Source organism: Mobula hypostoma, chromosome 1 (assembly GCF_963921235.1).
Source record: "Mobula hypostoma chromosome 1, sMobHyp1.1, whole genome shotgun sequence".
Lineage (NCBI taxonomy): Eukaryota > Metazoa > Chordata > Chondrichthyes > Myliobatiformes > Myliobatidae > Mobula > Mobula hypostoma.
In genome coordinates this window covers 25,603,998-25,616,227 of record NC_086097.1, presented here as the reverse complement: position 1 = coordinate 25,616,227, position 12,230 = coordinate 25,603,998, and the positions used below count along the sequence as shown (strand labels likewise).

Sequence of the window (12,230 nt, the reverse complement as noted above, 5' to 3'; positions counted from 1 at the left end):
GTTTGAAGAGATTTGGCCTATCAACAAATACACTCAAAAACTTCTATAGTTGTACCATGGGGAGCATTCTGACAGGCTGCATCACTGTCTGGTATGGAGGGGCTACTGCTCAGGACCGAAGGAAGCTGCAGAAAGTTGTAAATCTAGTCAGCCCCATCTTGGGCACTAGCCTACAAAGTAGCCAGGACATCTTTAGGGAGCAGAGTCTCAGAAAGGCAACGTCCTTTATTAAGGACCTCCAGCACCCAGGGCATGTCCTTTTCTCACTGTAACCATCAGGTAGGAGGTACAGAAGTGTGAAGGTACACACTCAGCGATTCAGGAAAAGCTTCTTCCTCTCTGCCATCTGATTTCTAAATGGACATTGAATCTTTGGACACTACCTCACTTTTTAAAAAAATATACAGTCTGTTTTTGCACATTAAAAAAATCTATTCAATGTATGTAGCACACATAAAAGTTGCTGGTGAACGCAGCAGGCCAGGCAGCATCTCTAGGAAGAGGTGCAGTCGACGTTTCAGGCCGAGACCCTTCGTCAGGACTAACTGAAGGAAGAGTGAGTAAGGGATTTGAAAGTTGGAGGGGGAGGGAGAGATCCAAAATGATAGGAGAAGACTGGAGGGGGAGGGATGGAGCCAAGAGCTGGACAGGTGATAGGCAAAAGGGATACGAGAGGATCATGGGACAGGAGGTCCGGGAAGAAAGACAAGGGGGGCGGGACCCAGAGGATGGGCAAGGGGTATATTCAGAGGGAGAGAGGGAGAAAAAGGAGAGTGAGAGAAAGAATGTGTGTATAAAAATAAGTAACAGATGGGGTACGAGGGGGAGGTGGGGCATTAGCGGAAGTTAGAGAAGTCGATGTTCATGCCATCAGGTTGGAGGCTACCCAGACGGAATATAAGGTGTTGTTCCTCCAACCTGAGTGTGGCTTCATCTTTACAGTAGAGGAGGCCGTGGATAGACATGTCAGAATGGGAATGGGATGTGGAATTAAAATGTGTGGCCACTGGGAGGTCCTGCTTTCTCTGGCGGACAGAGCGTGATGTTTAGCAAAGCGGTCCCCCAGTCTGCATCGGGTCTCACCAATATATAAAAGGCCACATCGGGAGCACCGGACGCAGTATATCACCCCAGCCGACTCACAGGTGAAGTGTTGCCTCACCTGGAAGGACTGTTTGGGGCCCTGAATGGTGGTAAGGGAGGAAGTGTAAGGGCATGTGTAGCACTTGTTCCGCTTACACGGATAAGTGCCAGGAGGGAGATCAGTGGGGAGGGATGGGGGGGACGAATGGACAAGGGAGTTGTGTAGGGAGCGATCCCTGCGGAATGCAGGGGGGGGAGGGAAAGAGGTGCTTAGTGGTGGGATCCCGTTGGAGGTCGCGGAAGTTACGGAGAATAATATGTTGGACCCGGAGGCTGGTGGGGTGGTAGGTGAGGACCAGGGGAACCCTATTCCTAGTGGGGTGGTGGGAGGATGAAGTGAGAGCAGATGTACGTGAAATGGGGGAGATGCGTTTAAGAGCAGATTTGATAGTGGAGGAAGGGAAGCCCCTTTCTTTAAAAAAGGAAGACATCTCCCTCGTCCAAGAATGAAAAGCCTCATCCTGAGAGCAGATGTGGCGGAGACGGAGGAATTGCGAGAAGGGAATGGCGTTTTTGCAAGAGACAGGGTGAGAAGAGGAATAGTCCAGATAGCTGTGAGAGTCAGTGTGTGTTGCTTGAATTTCCAGCATCTGCAGAATTCCTGTTGTTTGTGTTTATATTCAATATATGTAATTGATTTGCTAGTTTATTGATTATTATTATTAATTTATTTTATTTATTATTATTTTTCTATGCTAGATTATGTATTGCATTGAACTGCTGCCGCTAAGTTAACAAATTTCACGTCACCTGCCGATGATAATAAACCAGATTCTGATTCTGTATGAGGAACGTCTGGCAACTATTGGGCTGTATTCCCTGGAGTTCAGGAGAATGAGGGGGGCATCTCATTGAAACATTTCGAATGTTTAAAGGCTTGAATAGATTAGATATGGCAAAGTTATTTCCCATGGTAGGAGAGTCTAGGACAAGAGGGCACGGCTTCAGGATTGAAGGACATCCATTTAGAGCAGAGATGCCGAGAAATGACTTTAGTCAGAGGGTGGTAAATCTGTGGAATTTGTTACCACTAGCAGCTGTGGAGGCCAAGTCAATGGGTGTATTTAAGGCAGAGACAGATAGGTTCTTGATTAGCAAAGGCATCAAGGGGTATGAGGAGAAAGCAGGGGAGTAGAGATGATTGGAAGAATTGGATGAATGGCGAAGCAGACCAGGTGGCCTACTTCTGTTCCTATATCTTATGGACTTCTGGTCTAACTCAGCAAGTTAGACAGTATCTGTGGAGGGAAATAAAAGGTTGATGTTTTGGCCAAGACCCTTCATCAGGAACTCCAGCATTTTGTCTGTGTTGCTTATTGAATATCTATCTTGTCAGGGGTTCAACGTCCTTTATTTTGTGTGAGCATCCTACCAGGTAACTGCTTTGAAAAAAACTAAAGAAACCTCTTACCTGCAGTCCGAAATGCGCAAATGCCATTAAATCTTGGGGCTGCATGGTAGTGTAGCAACTAGCATAATGCTACTACGAGGCCAGTAACCCATGTTCATTTTCTGCTGCTGTCATAAGGAGTTTGTACGTTCTTCCTGTGACCATGTGAGTTTCCTCCAGGCACTCCATTTTCCTCCCACATTCCAAAGATGTACGGGTTGGTGAGTTAATGGGCCTCATGGGTGTTGTTCAGCGACATGGGCTCATTGGGCAGCAGGGATCGTTACCGTGCTGTATCGCTAAATAAATAAATAAATAAAGGTGTGGTCTGAGTACAATCACCTGGAACTTTCCACTGAGGGCAGTGACTGTAAGGAAGATAGTTTAGGTATATGTTTCTGAGCAACGTGTGGTAGTGTTTGCAGCATAGTAGTTCCATCTGTAGAACATAGAAAAGTACAGCGCAGTACAGGCCCTTTGGCCCATGATATGCCACCCTTTAAACCTACTGTAGTTGGCTTGAATGCTCATTTTTATTTTTGGTACTGTTTAAGATTGAGCAAGAGCTCAGCCGCACACGACGGAGGCTGGACCAATCAGAAGGAAGTCGGGAAATACTGGCTAGTCAGGTGAGTAATGCTCAGTTCCAAATTAAGTATCGACCGAGGTGAAAGTGTCTTTTATTTTAGTTTATTCTCTTGTGCTCTTGAGCAACACACAAAATGCTGGAGGAACTCAACTCAGTTCGAACTCAACCCTTTCGAACTTTGAATATAGAGTCATAGCGCACTACAGCATAGAAACAGGCTCCTTGGCTCATCTTGTCTATGCTGATCTGTTATTCTACCTTTTTCTATCCACCTGTACCTGGACCATAACCCTCTATACCACTCCCATCCATATACTTATTCAAACTTCTCTTAACTGTTGCAATGAACCTATATCTACCAGTTCCTCTGGGAGCTCGTCCCACAATTACAGCACCCTCTGAGTGAAGAAGTTCACCTTCAACTTCCCCTTTCACTGTTAACCTATGACCTCTAGTTCCATTCTCTTGAAAATTAGCCTTCAAGATAATGGTGTAGAGTGAAGATGGCCATTGTAAAGAGGAAAGGGACAGGCTGGTAGGGCTGATAGATGTTCCAAGGACTGCTCCATGGGTGTGGTAGAGTTGGGAATAGCAGGCAAGTGGGTAATAGATGAAGGCAGGCTGGGTAATAAAAGGGCAGTTGGAGGGAGGTGGGGGAGGGGAGGGTGAAGGTAATGGCAGAATCTGACATAGCAAGGAAGAGTGAAGAGGTCCTGGACAGTGAGTATAGAGAGCTTGGTAGGAAGTTGAAAAGCAGGACCTCAAGGGTGGTAATCTCAGGATTGCTACCTGTGCTAGGTGCCAGTGAGGGTAGGAATAGGATGCTCTGGAGGAGGAACAAGTGGCTGAGGAACTGGTGTAGGGGGCAGGGTTTCAGATTTCAGGATCATTGGGACCTCTTCTGGGGCAGGTGGGACCTGTACAAGAGAGACGGGTTACACTTGAACCACAGGGGGACCAATATCCTTTCAGGGAGGTTTGTTAGTGCTATTGGGGAGGCTTTAAACTAGATTTGCAGGGGGATGGGAACCAGAGTGCCAGAGCTGACAGTGTGGCTGGGGTGAAAATAAATGATATTGAAAGTTTAAGCAAATCCGCTGATAGAAAGGTTGTGAGTGGTGGTAAAAATCTTCTGAGGTGTATATATTTCAATGCTAGGAGTATTGCGGGGAAGGCGGATGAGTTGAGGGCGTGGATTGACACGTGGAATTATGATGTTGTAGCAATTCGTGAAACTTGGCTACAGGAGGGGCAGGACTGGCAGCTTAATATTCCAGGGTTCCGATGTTTCAGATGTGATCGAGGCAGAGGAATGAAAGGTGGGGGAGTAGCATTGCTTGTTAGGGAAAATATTACAGCAGTGCTCAGGCAGGACAGATTAGAGGGCTCGTCTACTGAGTCCTTATGGGTGGAGCTGAGAAACAGGAAAGGTATGGCCACATTAGTGGGATTGTATTACAGACCACCCAATAGTCAACGAGACTTGGAAGAACAAATCTGCAGAGAGATAGCAGACAACTGCAGGAAACATAAAGTTGTGGTGGTAGGGGATTTTAATTTTCCATACATTGATTGGGACTCCCATACTGTTAGGGGTCTAGATGGTTTAGAGTTTGTAAAATGTGTTCAGGAAAGTTTTCTAAATCAGTATATAGAGGGACCAACTAGAGGGGATGCAATATTGGATCTCCTGTTAGGAAACGAATTAGAGTAAGTGACAGAAGTCTGTGTAGGGGAGCACTTTGGTTCCAGTGATCATAACGCCATTAGTTTCAATTTGATCATGGACAAGGATAGATCTGGTCCTAGGGTTGAGGTTCTGAACTGGAAGAAGGCCAAATTTGAAGAAATGAGGAAGGATCTAAAAAGCGTGGATTGGGACAGGTTGTTCTCTGGCAAGGATGTGATTGGTAGGTGGGAAGCCTTCAAAAGGGAAATTTTGAGAGTGCAGAGTTTGTATGTTCCTGTCAGGATTAAAGGCAAATTGAATAGGAATAAGGAACCTTGGTTCTCAAGGGATATTGCAACTCTGATAAAGAAGAAGAGGGAGTTGTATGAAATGTATAGGAAACGGGGTAAATCAGGTGCTTGAGGTATATAAGAAGTGCAAGAAAATACTTAAGAAAGAAATCAGGAGGGCAAAAAGAAGACATGAGGTTGCCTTGGCAGTCAAAGTGAAGGATAATCCAAAGAGCTTTTACAAGTATATTAAGAGCAAAAGGATTGTAAGGGATAAAATTGGTCCTCTTGAGAATCAGAGTGGTCGGCTTTGTGCCGAACCAAAGGAAATGGGAGAGATCTTAAATAGGTTTTTTGCGTCTGCATTTACTAAGGAAGCTGGCATGAAATTTATGGAATTGAGGGAATCAAGTAGTGAGACCATGGCAACTGTACAGATTGAAAAGGAGGAGGTGCTTGCTGTCTTGAGGAAAATTAAAGTGGATAAATCCCTGGGACCTGACAGGGTGTTCCCTCGGACCTTGAAGGAGACTAGTGTTGAAATTGCGGGGGCCCTGGCAGAAATATTTAAAATGTCGCTGTCTACGGGTGAAGTGCCGGAGGATTGGAGAGTGGCTCATGTTGTTCCGTTGTTTAAAAAAAGATCGAAAAATAATCCGGGAAATTATAGGCCGGTGAGTTTAACGTCAGTAGTAGGTAAGTTATTGGAGGGAGTACTAAGAGACAGAATCTACAAGCATTTGGATAGACAGGGGCTTATTAGGGAGAGTCAACATGGCTTTGTGCGTGGTAGGTCATGTTTGACCAATCTGTTGGAGTTTTTCGAGGAGGTTACCAGGAAAGTGGATGAAGGGAAGGCAGTGGATATTGTCCACAAGGACTTCAGTAAGGCCTTTGACAAGGTCCCGCATGGGAGGTTAGTTAGGAAAATTCAGTTGCTAGGTATACATGGAGAGGTGGTAAATTGGATTGGACATTGGCTTGATGGAAGAAGCCAGAGAGTGGTGGTAGAAAATTGCTTCTCTGAGTGGAGGCCTGTGACTAGTGGTGTGCCACAGGGATCAGTGCTGGGTCCATTGTTATTTGTCATCTATATCAATGATCTGGATGATAATGTGGTAAATTGGATCAGCAAGTTTGCTGATGATACAAAGGTTGGAGGTGTAGTAGACAGTGAGGAAGGTTTTCAGAGCCTGCAGAGGGACTTGGACCATCTGGAAAAATGGGCTGAAAAATGGCAGATGGAGTTTAATACTGACAAGTGTGAGGTATTGCACGTTGGAAGGACAAACCAACGTAGAACATACAGGGTTAATGGTAAGGCACTGAGGAGTGTAGTGGAACGGAGAGATCTGGGAATACAGATACAAAATTCCCTAAAAGTGTTGTCACAGGTAGATAGGGTCGTAAAGAGAGCTTTTGGTACATTGGCCTTTATTAATCGTAGTTTTGAGTATAAGAGCTGGAATGTTATGATGAGGTTGTATAAGGCATTGGTGAGGCCGAATCTGGAGTATTGTGTTCAGTTTTGGTCACCAAATTACAGGAAGGATATAAATAAGGTTGAAAGAGTGCAGAGAAGGTTTACAAGGATGTTGCCGGGACTTGAGAAACTCAGTTACAGAGAAAGGTTGAATAGGTTAGGACTTTATTCCCTGGAGCGTAGAAGAATGAGGGGAGATTTGATAGAGGTATATAAAATTATGATGGGTATAGAAAGAGTGAATGCAAGCAGGCTTTTTCCACTGAGGCAAGGGGAGAAAAAAACCAGAGGACATGGGTTAAGGGTGAAGGGGGAAAAGTTTAAAGGGAACATTAGGGGGGGCTTCTTCACACAGAGAGTGGTGGGAGTATGGAATGAGCTGCCAGACGAGGTGGTAAATGCGGGTTCTTTTTTAACATTTAAGAATAAATTGGACAGATACATGGATGGGAGGTGTATGGAGGGATGTAGTCCGTGTGCAGGTCAGTGGGACTAGGCAGAAAATGGTTCGGCACAGCCAAGAAGGGCCAAAGGGCCTGTTTCTGTGCTGTAATTTCTATGGTTCTATGGTGATAAATAGATACACAGAGGCATCCAGTTCTGGAATCTGATTAGTAAAGCAGGTGATAATGGGAATTACTGAGGAGTGATGGAGGGCGGATGGAATGAGATGGGAGAGGAGATCCAGATGGTGAAATGTGTGGATGGAGCCAGGAGGAAGGGAGGGAGATGAGGGAGAAGGGTTGGGGGACGGACAAAAATGGGTAATGGATGGCTATATAGAGTGTCTGTAAGGAAACAATAATGTGCTGCACAATGATTGGAAAGAGCAAGAGAGGGAGGAAAAGAGGACAGAATAGAAAGAGAGAGCGAGAGGGAGAGAGGAGACACACACATATGGAGGAGGTAAGGTTTATCTGAAACTGTAAAGTAATAAAATTGTACTTGATGAAAGGGAAAGCCTTACAACATTACCACAATATAAAATCAGCAACCTGGAAACTGAGAAAATTTCTATATTTCAGAATTCATCAAAGGAGGACAAGCTGATTACTCATTACCAATTAAAGCAAGTCCAACACACCACCAAATTCCTATCCATTGCTTGCCCTGAACATCCAGAGATTAAGAGGTCATGGTTTTTAGATTCAGCAAGGACTAAATACTTAGGGTGTAATTTTGGGAGGGTTTAAACTAATTTAGCAGGGGGATGAGAACCAGTGTGTTAGGGCTGAGGATGGGGTAGTTGGTATACAAGTAGATGCAGTGTGTTGTGAGTCTGATAGGAATGACTGGCAGATGATAGGGCAAAATTGCAGTCAATGGGTTGAGTTGAAGTGTAACATGGGGGCAAAATCGAAAAGGGTGATGAACACAGGACTAAAGGTATTATATTTGAATGCACATATACGGAATAAGATAGATGACCTTGTAGTGCAGTTAGAGATTGTGAGCATTACTGAGTCATGGCTGAAAGAAGATCATAGTTGGGAGCTTAAAATCCAAGGATACACCTTGTATTGAAAGGACAGGCAGGTAGGCAGAGGGTGTGGGGGGGCTCTGTTGGTAAAAATATAAAATCGGTAAAAAATAAAATCGATCCTTAGGAAGAGGTGACATAGAATTGGAAGATGTAGAATCCTTGTAGGTAGAGTTCAGAAACTACAAGGGTAAAAAGACCCTGATGAGAGTTATATACAGGCCTCTGGGGTACAAATTACGAAGTGAGATAAAAAAGGCATATAAATAGGGCAATGTTTTGACAGTCATGGAGAATTTTAATAGGTAGATTGGGAAAATCAGGTAGGTGCTGGATCTCAAGAGAGGGAATTTGAAGAATGGCTACAAGATGGCTTTTCAGAGCAGCTTGTGGCTGAGTCTATGGGGAAAAGGCAATTCTGGACTGGGTGCTCGGTAATGAGCTAGATTTGATTAGGGAGCTTAAGGTAAAGGAACCCTTAGGAGGCAGTAATCATAATATGATAGAACACCATGAACTAAACTCATTTACTAAAATAAGCTTGCCTGAGCTTTGAGAAATAATTACTCAGCTAAAACCAACCACTTGTGACTTTGATCCTATTCCTACTGGCTTTTTTAAAGGCATTTCTGGCATGCTTTTTGACAGTGTATTGGACGTAATTAATTGCTAGTTTCTGGTATTTTTCCAGATTCCTTAAAAAACACAATAGTTAAGCCCCTGCTTAAGAAAAATAATCTAGACTGCTCTGCTTTGGACAATTTTAGAACTATTTCCAACCTGTCTTTTCTAGGTAAAATTTTAGAAAAACTATTGTTTGACAATAAAGGATTACTGGAATAAGCATTCTATTCTTGGCAAGTATCAATCAGATTTTAGATCAAATCATGGTATAGAAACTGCATTGCTTAAGTAGTTAATGACTTGTTGCTTAATGCCAATGTAGGTAACTGATCAGTTTCTGTTCTCTTGTATTTGAGTGCAGCATTTGATAGCATTGATTATAACGGTCTCATAAACTGCCTTAGTCAATGGATAGGTCTTTCTTGTACTGCCTTAAGCTGGTTTCAATTTTGTACAAGTGGAGGAAAATTCTTTGTTAGGTGTGGTGATTGTAAGACCAAAATCCATGATATTGTGTGTGGTGTGCTGCAAGGATCAGTTCTTGGCCTGTTGTTGTTCTCACTCTATCTGTTCCCATTAGGTTAGATTATTTCAAATCTTGTGGTGAATTACCACAGCTATGTAGATGACACAACTGTATTTGCCTGTTACGTCAGATGACCCTGATGCTCTAAACTCTCTGGTCTAATGTCTTACCATCATTACAGAATTGAAGAGTTTGAATTTCCTGAAACTAAATAAGAAAAAAAAAAGCAAAAATTTTGGTTATTCGTAGCCGTAAAAAAAAAGTGTGAATTTTCCTCCTCCTCTCCCTCTCCTCCTCCTGGCTCCATCCACACATTTCACCATCTGGATCTCCTCTCCCACTAAGCACGCACTAAGCGATTCAGAGACAGCTTCTTCCCCTCTGCTTTATGATTCATAAATAGACATTAAACCCAAGAACACTACCTTACTTATTAAAAATATATTATTTCTGTTTTTGCACTATTTTTAATCTATTCAATATACATGTATACTTACTGTAACTGATTAATGAAATTAATTTTGTCCTTTAGGATCAATATTAAAATCCTCTTAATTGTGTATAAGACTCTGAATAATCTAGCTCCTCCGTATATATTGGAGTGTCTATCCTCTTACATCACTAATCAAAATGTTAGATCCACGAATACTGGTTTGCTTAGTTTTCTTAGAGCCAAGCACCTAGGAACTGGTTTACAGCCTTTTGCCCTTATGCACCAAAAACCTGGAATATATTACTGTCTGAGATACGTCAGGCTAGTACTGAAGAACGTTTCAACATATTTCTAAATCCTACTCTTTTAATTTGGCCTATGTATAGGATTATTTAATGTCTGTTGATGTTGATTACATTTATGTAAATTTGGTATATTTGATTACACTTTATTCAATGTAATGTTTGTCTTTACTTATGGTATTTAATATTGGCTCTTAACTTTATGACTATATTGATGTATCTTTACAATCTTCGTAAAGCACTTTGAGTCTACAACTTAACGTATAAAAGGTGCTATATAAATAAGGCTGTTATTATTGTATTTTTATTTTTCTCAGCTCAAGCTGTTAAAATCTGAGGTACAGACATAGACAAGCACACTCATTTCTCAATTGCAAGGAACTTTTGGACTATTCTAGTGGTGTTTAGTATTGTGGCTTTCTGGAGATTTACATAAATACTGCTGTGAAAGCCTAATTGTTCAAAGCTGTTGTTTAGTGAATTTGGGGTGATGCCAGTTGTACTTATTACGATCGGGACAATGTATACCCGGTTCACATTACACAGTCTTTCAATTTCCTCTTCTAATTCAGTATATTTCTGATGTTTTTCACTTATTGATTTCTGCATGTTTTGTGTGTTTGGAATGGTTATATCTGTTAAGTAAGTTGTTCTTTCTTGTTTATCCTGTAATGTATCCAGATAGTTATTATGGATTGTTCTATCTGTAATAATGATTTGGTTGTAATAAAGTGTGTAGAAGTCTGACTCTAAAACTGAGCCAGGCTTGCCAGGCTTGTATTTATAGTAAGGTATGGTGCCTTTTATGAGTTTGTGTTTTAAAGCAAGATTTTGATGATTAATGTTTGCCACTTGATTGTGCTTGTGTAAGTATTCAGATTGGGTTAAACTGCTGCAAGATCCTGTAATGTGTTGGATTGTTCCTGGTTTCTCCATGTATTTTCTGCACTTATCATCTTGTCTTTTATTATGTATTTTTGATAATTTTTTTTGTGTTAGCCACCTGGTCCCTCTGTTTCTGGGAAGAGATCTCCAATTCTGAGCTAGGTGTTTGATGCTTCCTTGTCAACATTTAGACTGCTCAGATCGTGTGGATGTCTTCCATTATTAATATATCCATAATAATTCTTATCATTATCAATAATAATAAACTGAAGGATGAATTAATAATAACAATAATAATAATAATTATTAATTCACTCTACAGTTTGAGAGAGAAAAGCTAAAGTCAAATGTATTGGTATTACATTGGAGTAAAGGGAATTACAGAGTTGATTGAAAGGGTACACTAGCAGGGATGACGGCAAAACAGCAAAGGCGGGAGTTTCTGGGAGCAATTCGAAAGATGCAAGATAGATACATCCCAAAGATGAAGAAGTATCCTAAAGGGAGGATGTTGCAATCTTGTCTGACACGGGAAGTCAAAGACAGAATAGAAGCAAAAGAGAGGGCATATAATATTCTAAAAATTAGTGGGAAGATAAATGATTGAGAGGCTTTTAAAAACCGACAGAAGGCAACTAAAAAAGCCATAAGGAGAGAAAAGATGAAATATGAAGATAATCTAGCTAATAATGTCGGAGGATACCAAAAAAGTTTTTTCAGATATATAAAGAGTAAAAGAGAGACGTGAGTGTATTTCGGACCACTGGAAAATGATGCTGGAGAGGTAGTAATGGAAGACAAAGAAATGGTGGACAAACTTAATAAGTATTTTGCGTCAGTCTTCACAGTGGGAAAACACTAGCTATATGCCAGATATTTGAGAGTGTCAGAGAGCAGAAGTGAATATAGTTGCTATTTCTAAGGAGAAGGTGCTTTGGAAGCTGAAAGGTCTGAATGTAGATAAGGCACCTGGATCAGATGGAGTACATCTCAGGGTTCTGAAAGAGATAGCTGAAGAGATTGTGGAGGCAGTAGTAGTGATATTTCAAGAATTGCTACATTCTGGAATGGTTCCAGAAAACTGGAAAGTTGAAAATGTTGCTCCACTCTTAAACAAGAGAGGAAGGCAGAAGAAAGGAAATCATAGGCCAGTTAGCCTGACTTCAGCGGTTGGAAAGATGTTGGAATCCACTATTAAGGATGAGATATCAGGATACTTGGGAAACACATGATAAAATAGGCCAAAGTCAGTGTGGTTTCCTTAAGGGGAAATCTTGTCTGACAAATATGTTGGAATTATTTGAGGAAGTGACAGGCAGAGTAGACAAAGGAGAGTAAGTGAGTGTTGTTTACTGAAATTTTCAGAAGGCCTTTAACAAGGTGCTACACATGAGGCTGCTTAACAAGATAAGAGCC

General features: G+C 41.8%; 1 protein-coding gene across 6 annotated transcripts in view; it reads left to right on the top strand.

The window, feature by feature from the left end:
• The window catches only part of LOC134344680 (centrosomal protein of 128 kDa), a 664,526-nt gene that overhangs the window by 141,382 nt on the left and 510,914 nt on the right, over window positions 1-12,230 (top strand). For all 6 annotated transcript variants that reach the window (XM_063044801.1, XM_063044787.1, XM_063044794.1 and 3 more), the window contains one exon: window positions 3,088-3,162. In XM_063044801.1, the coding sequence (XP_062900871.1) occupies window positions 3,088-3,162 (75 nt within the window). The remainder of the gene's footprint in view (window positions 1-3,087; window positions 3,163-12,230) is intronic.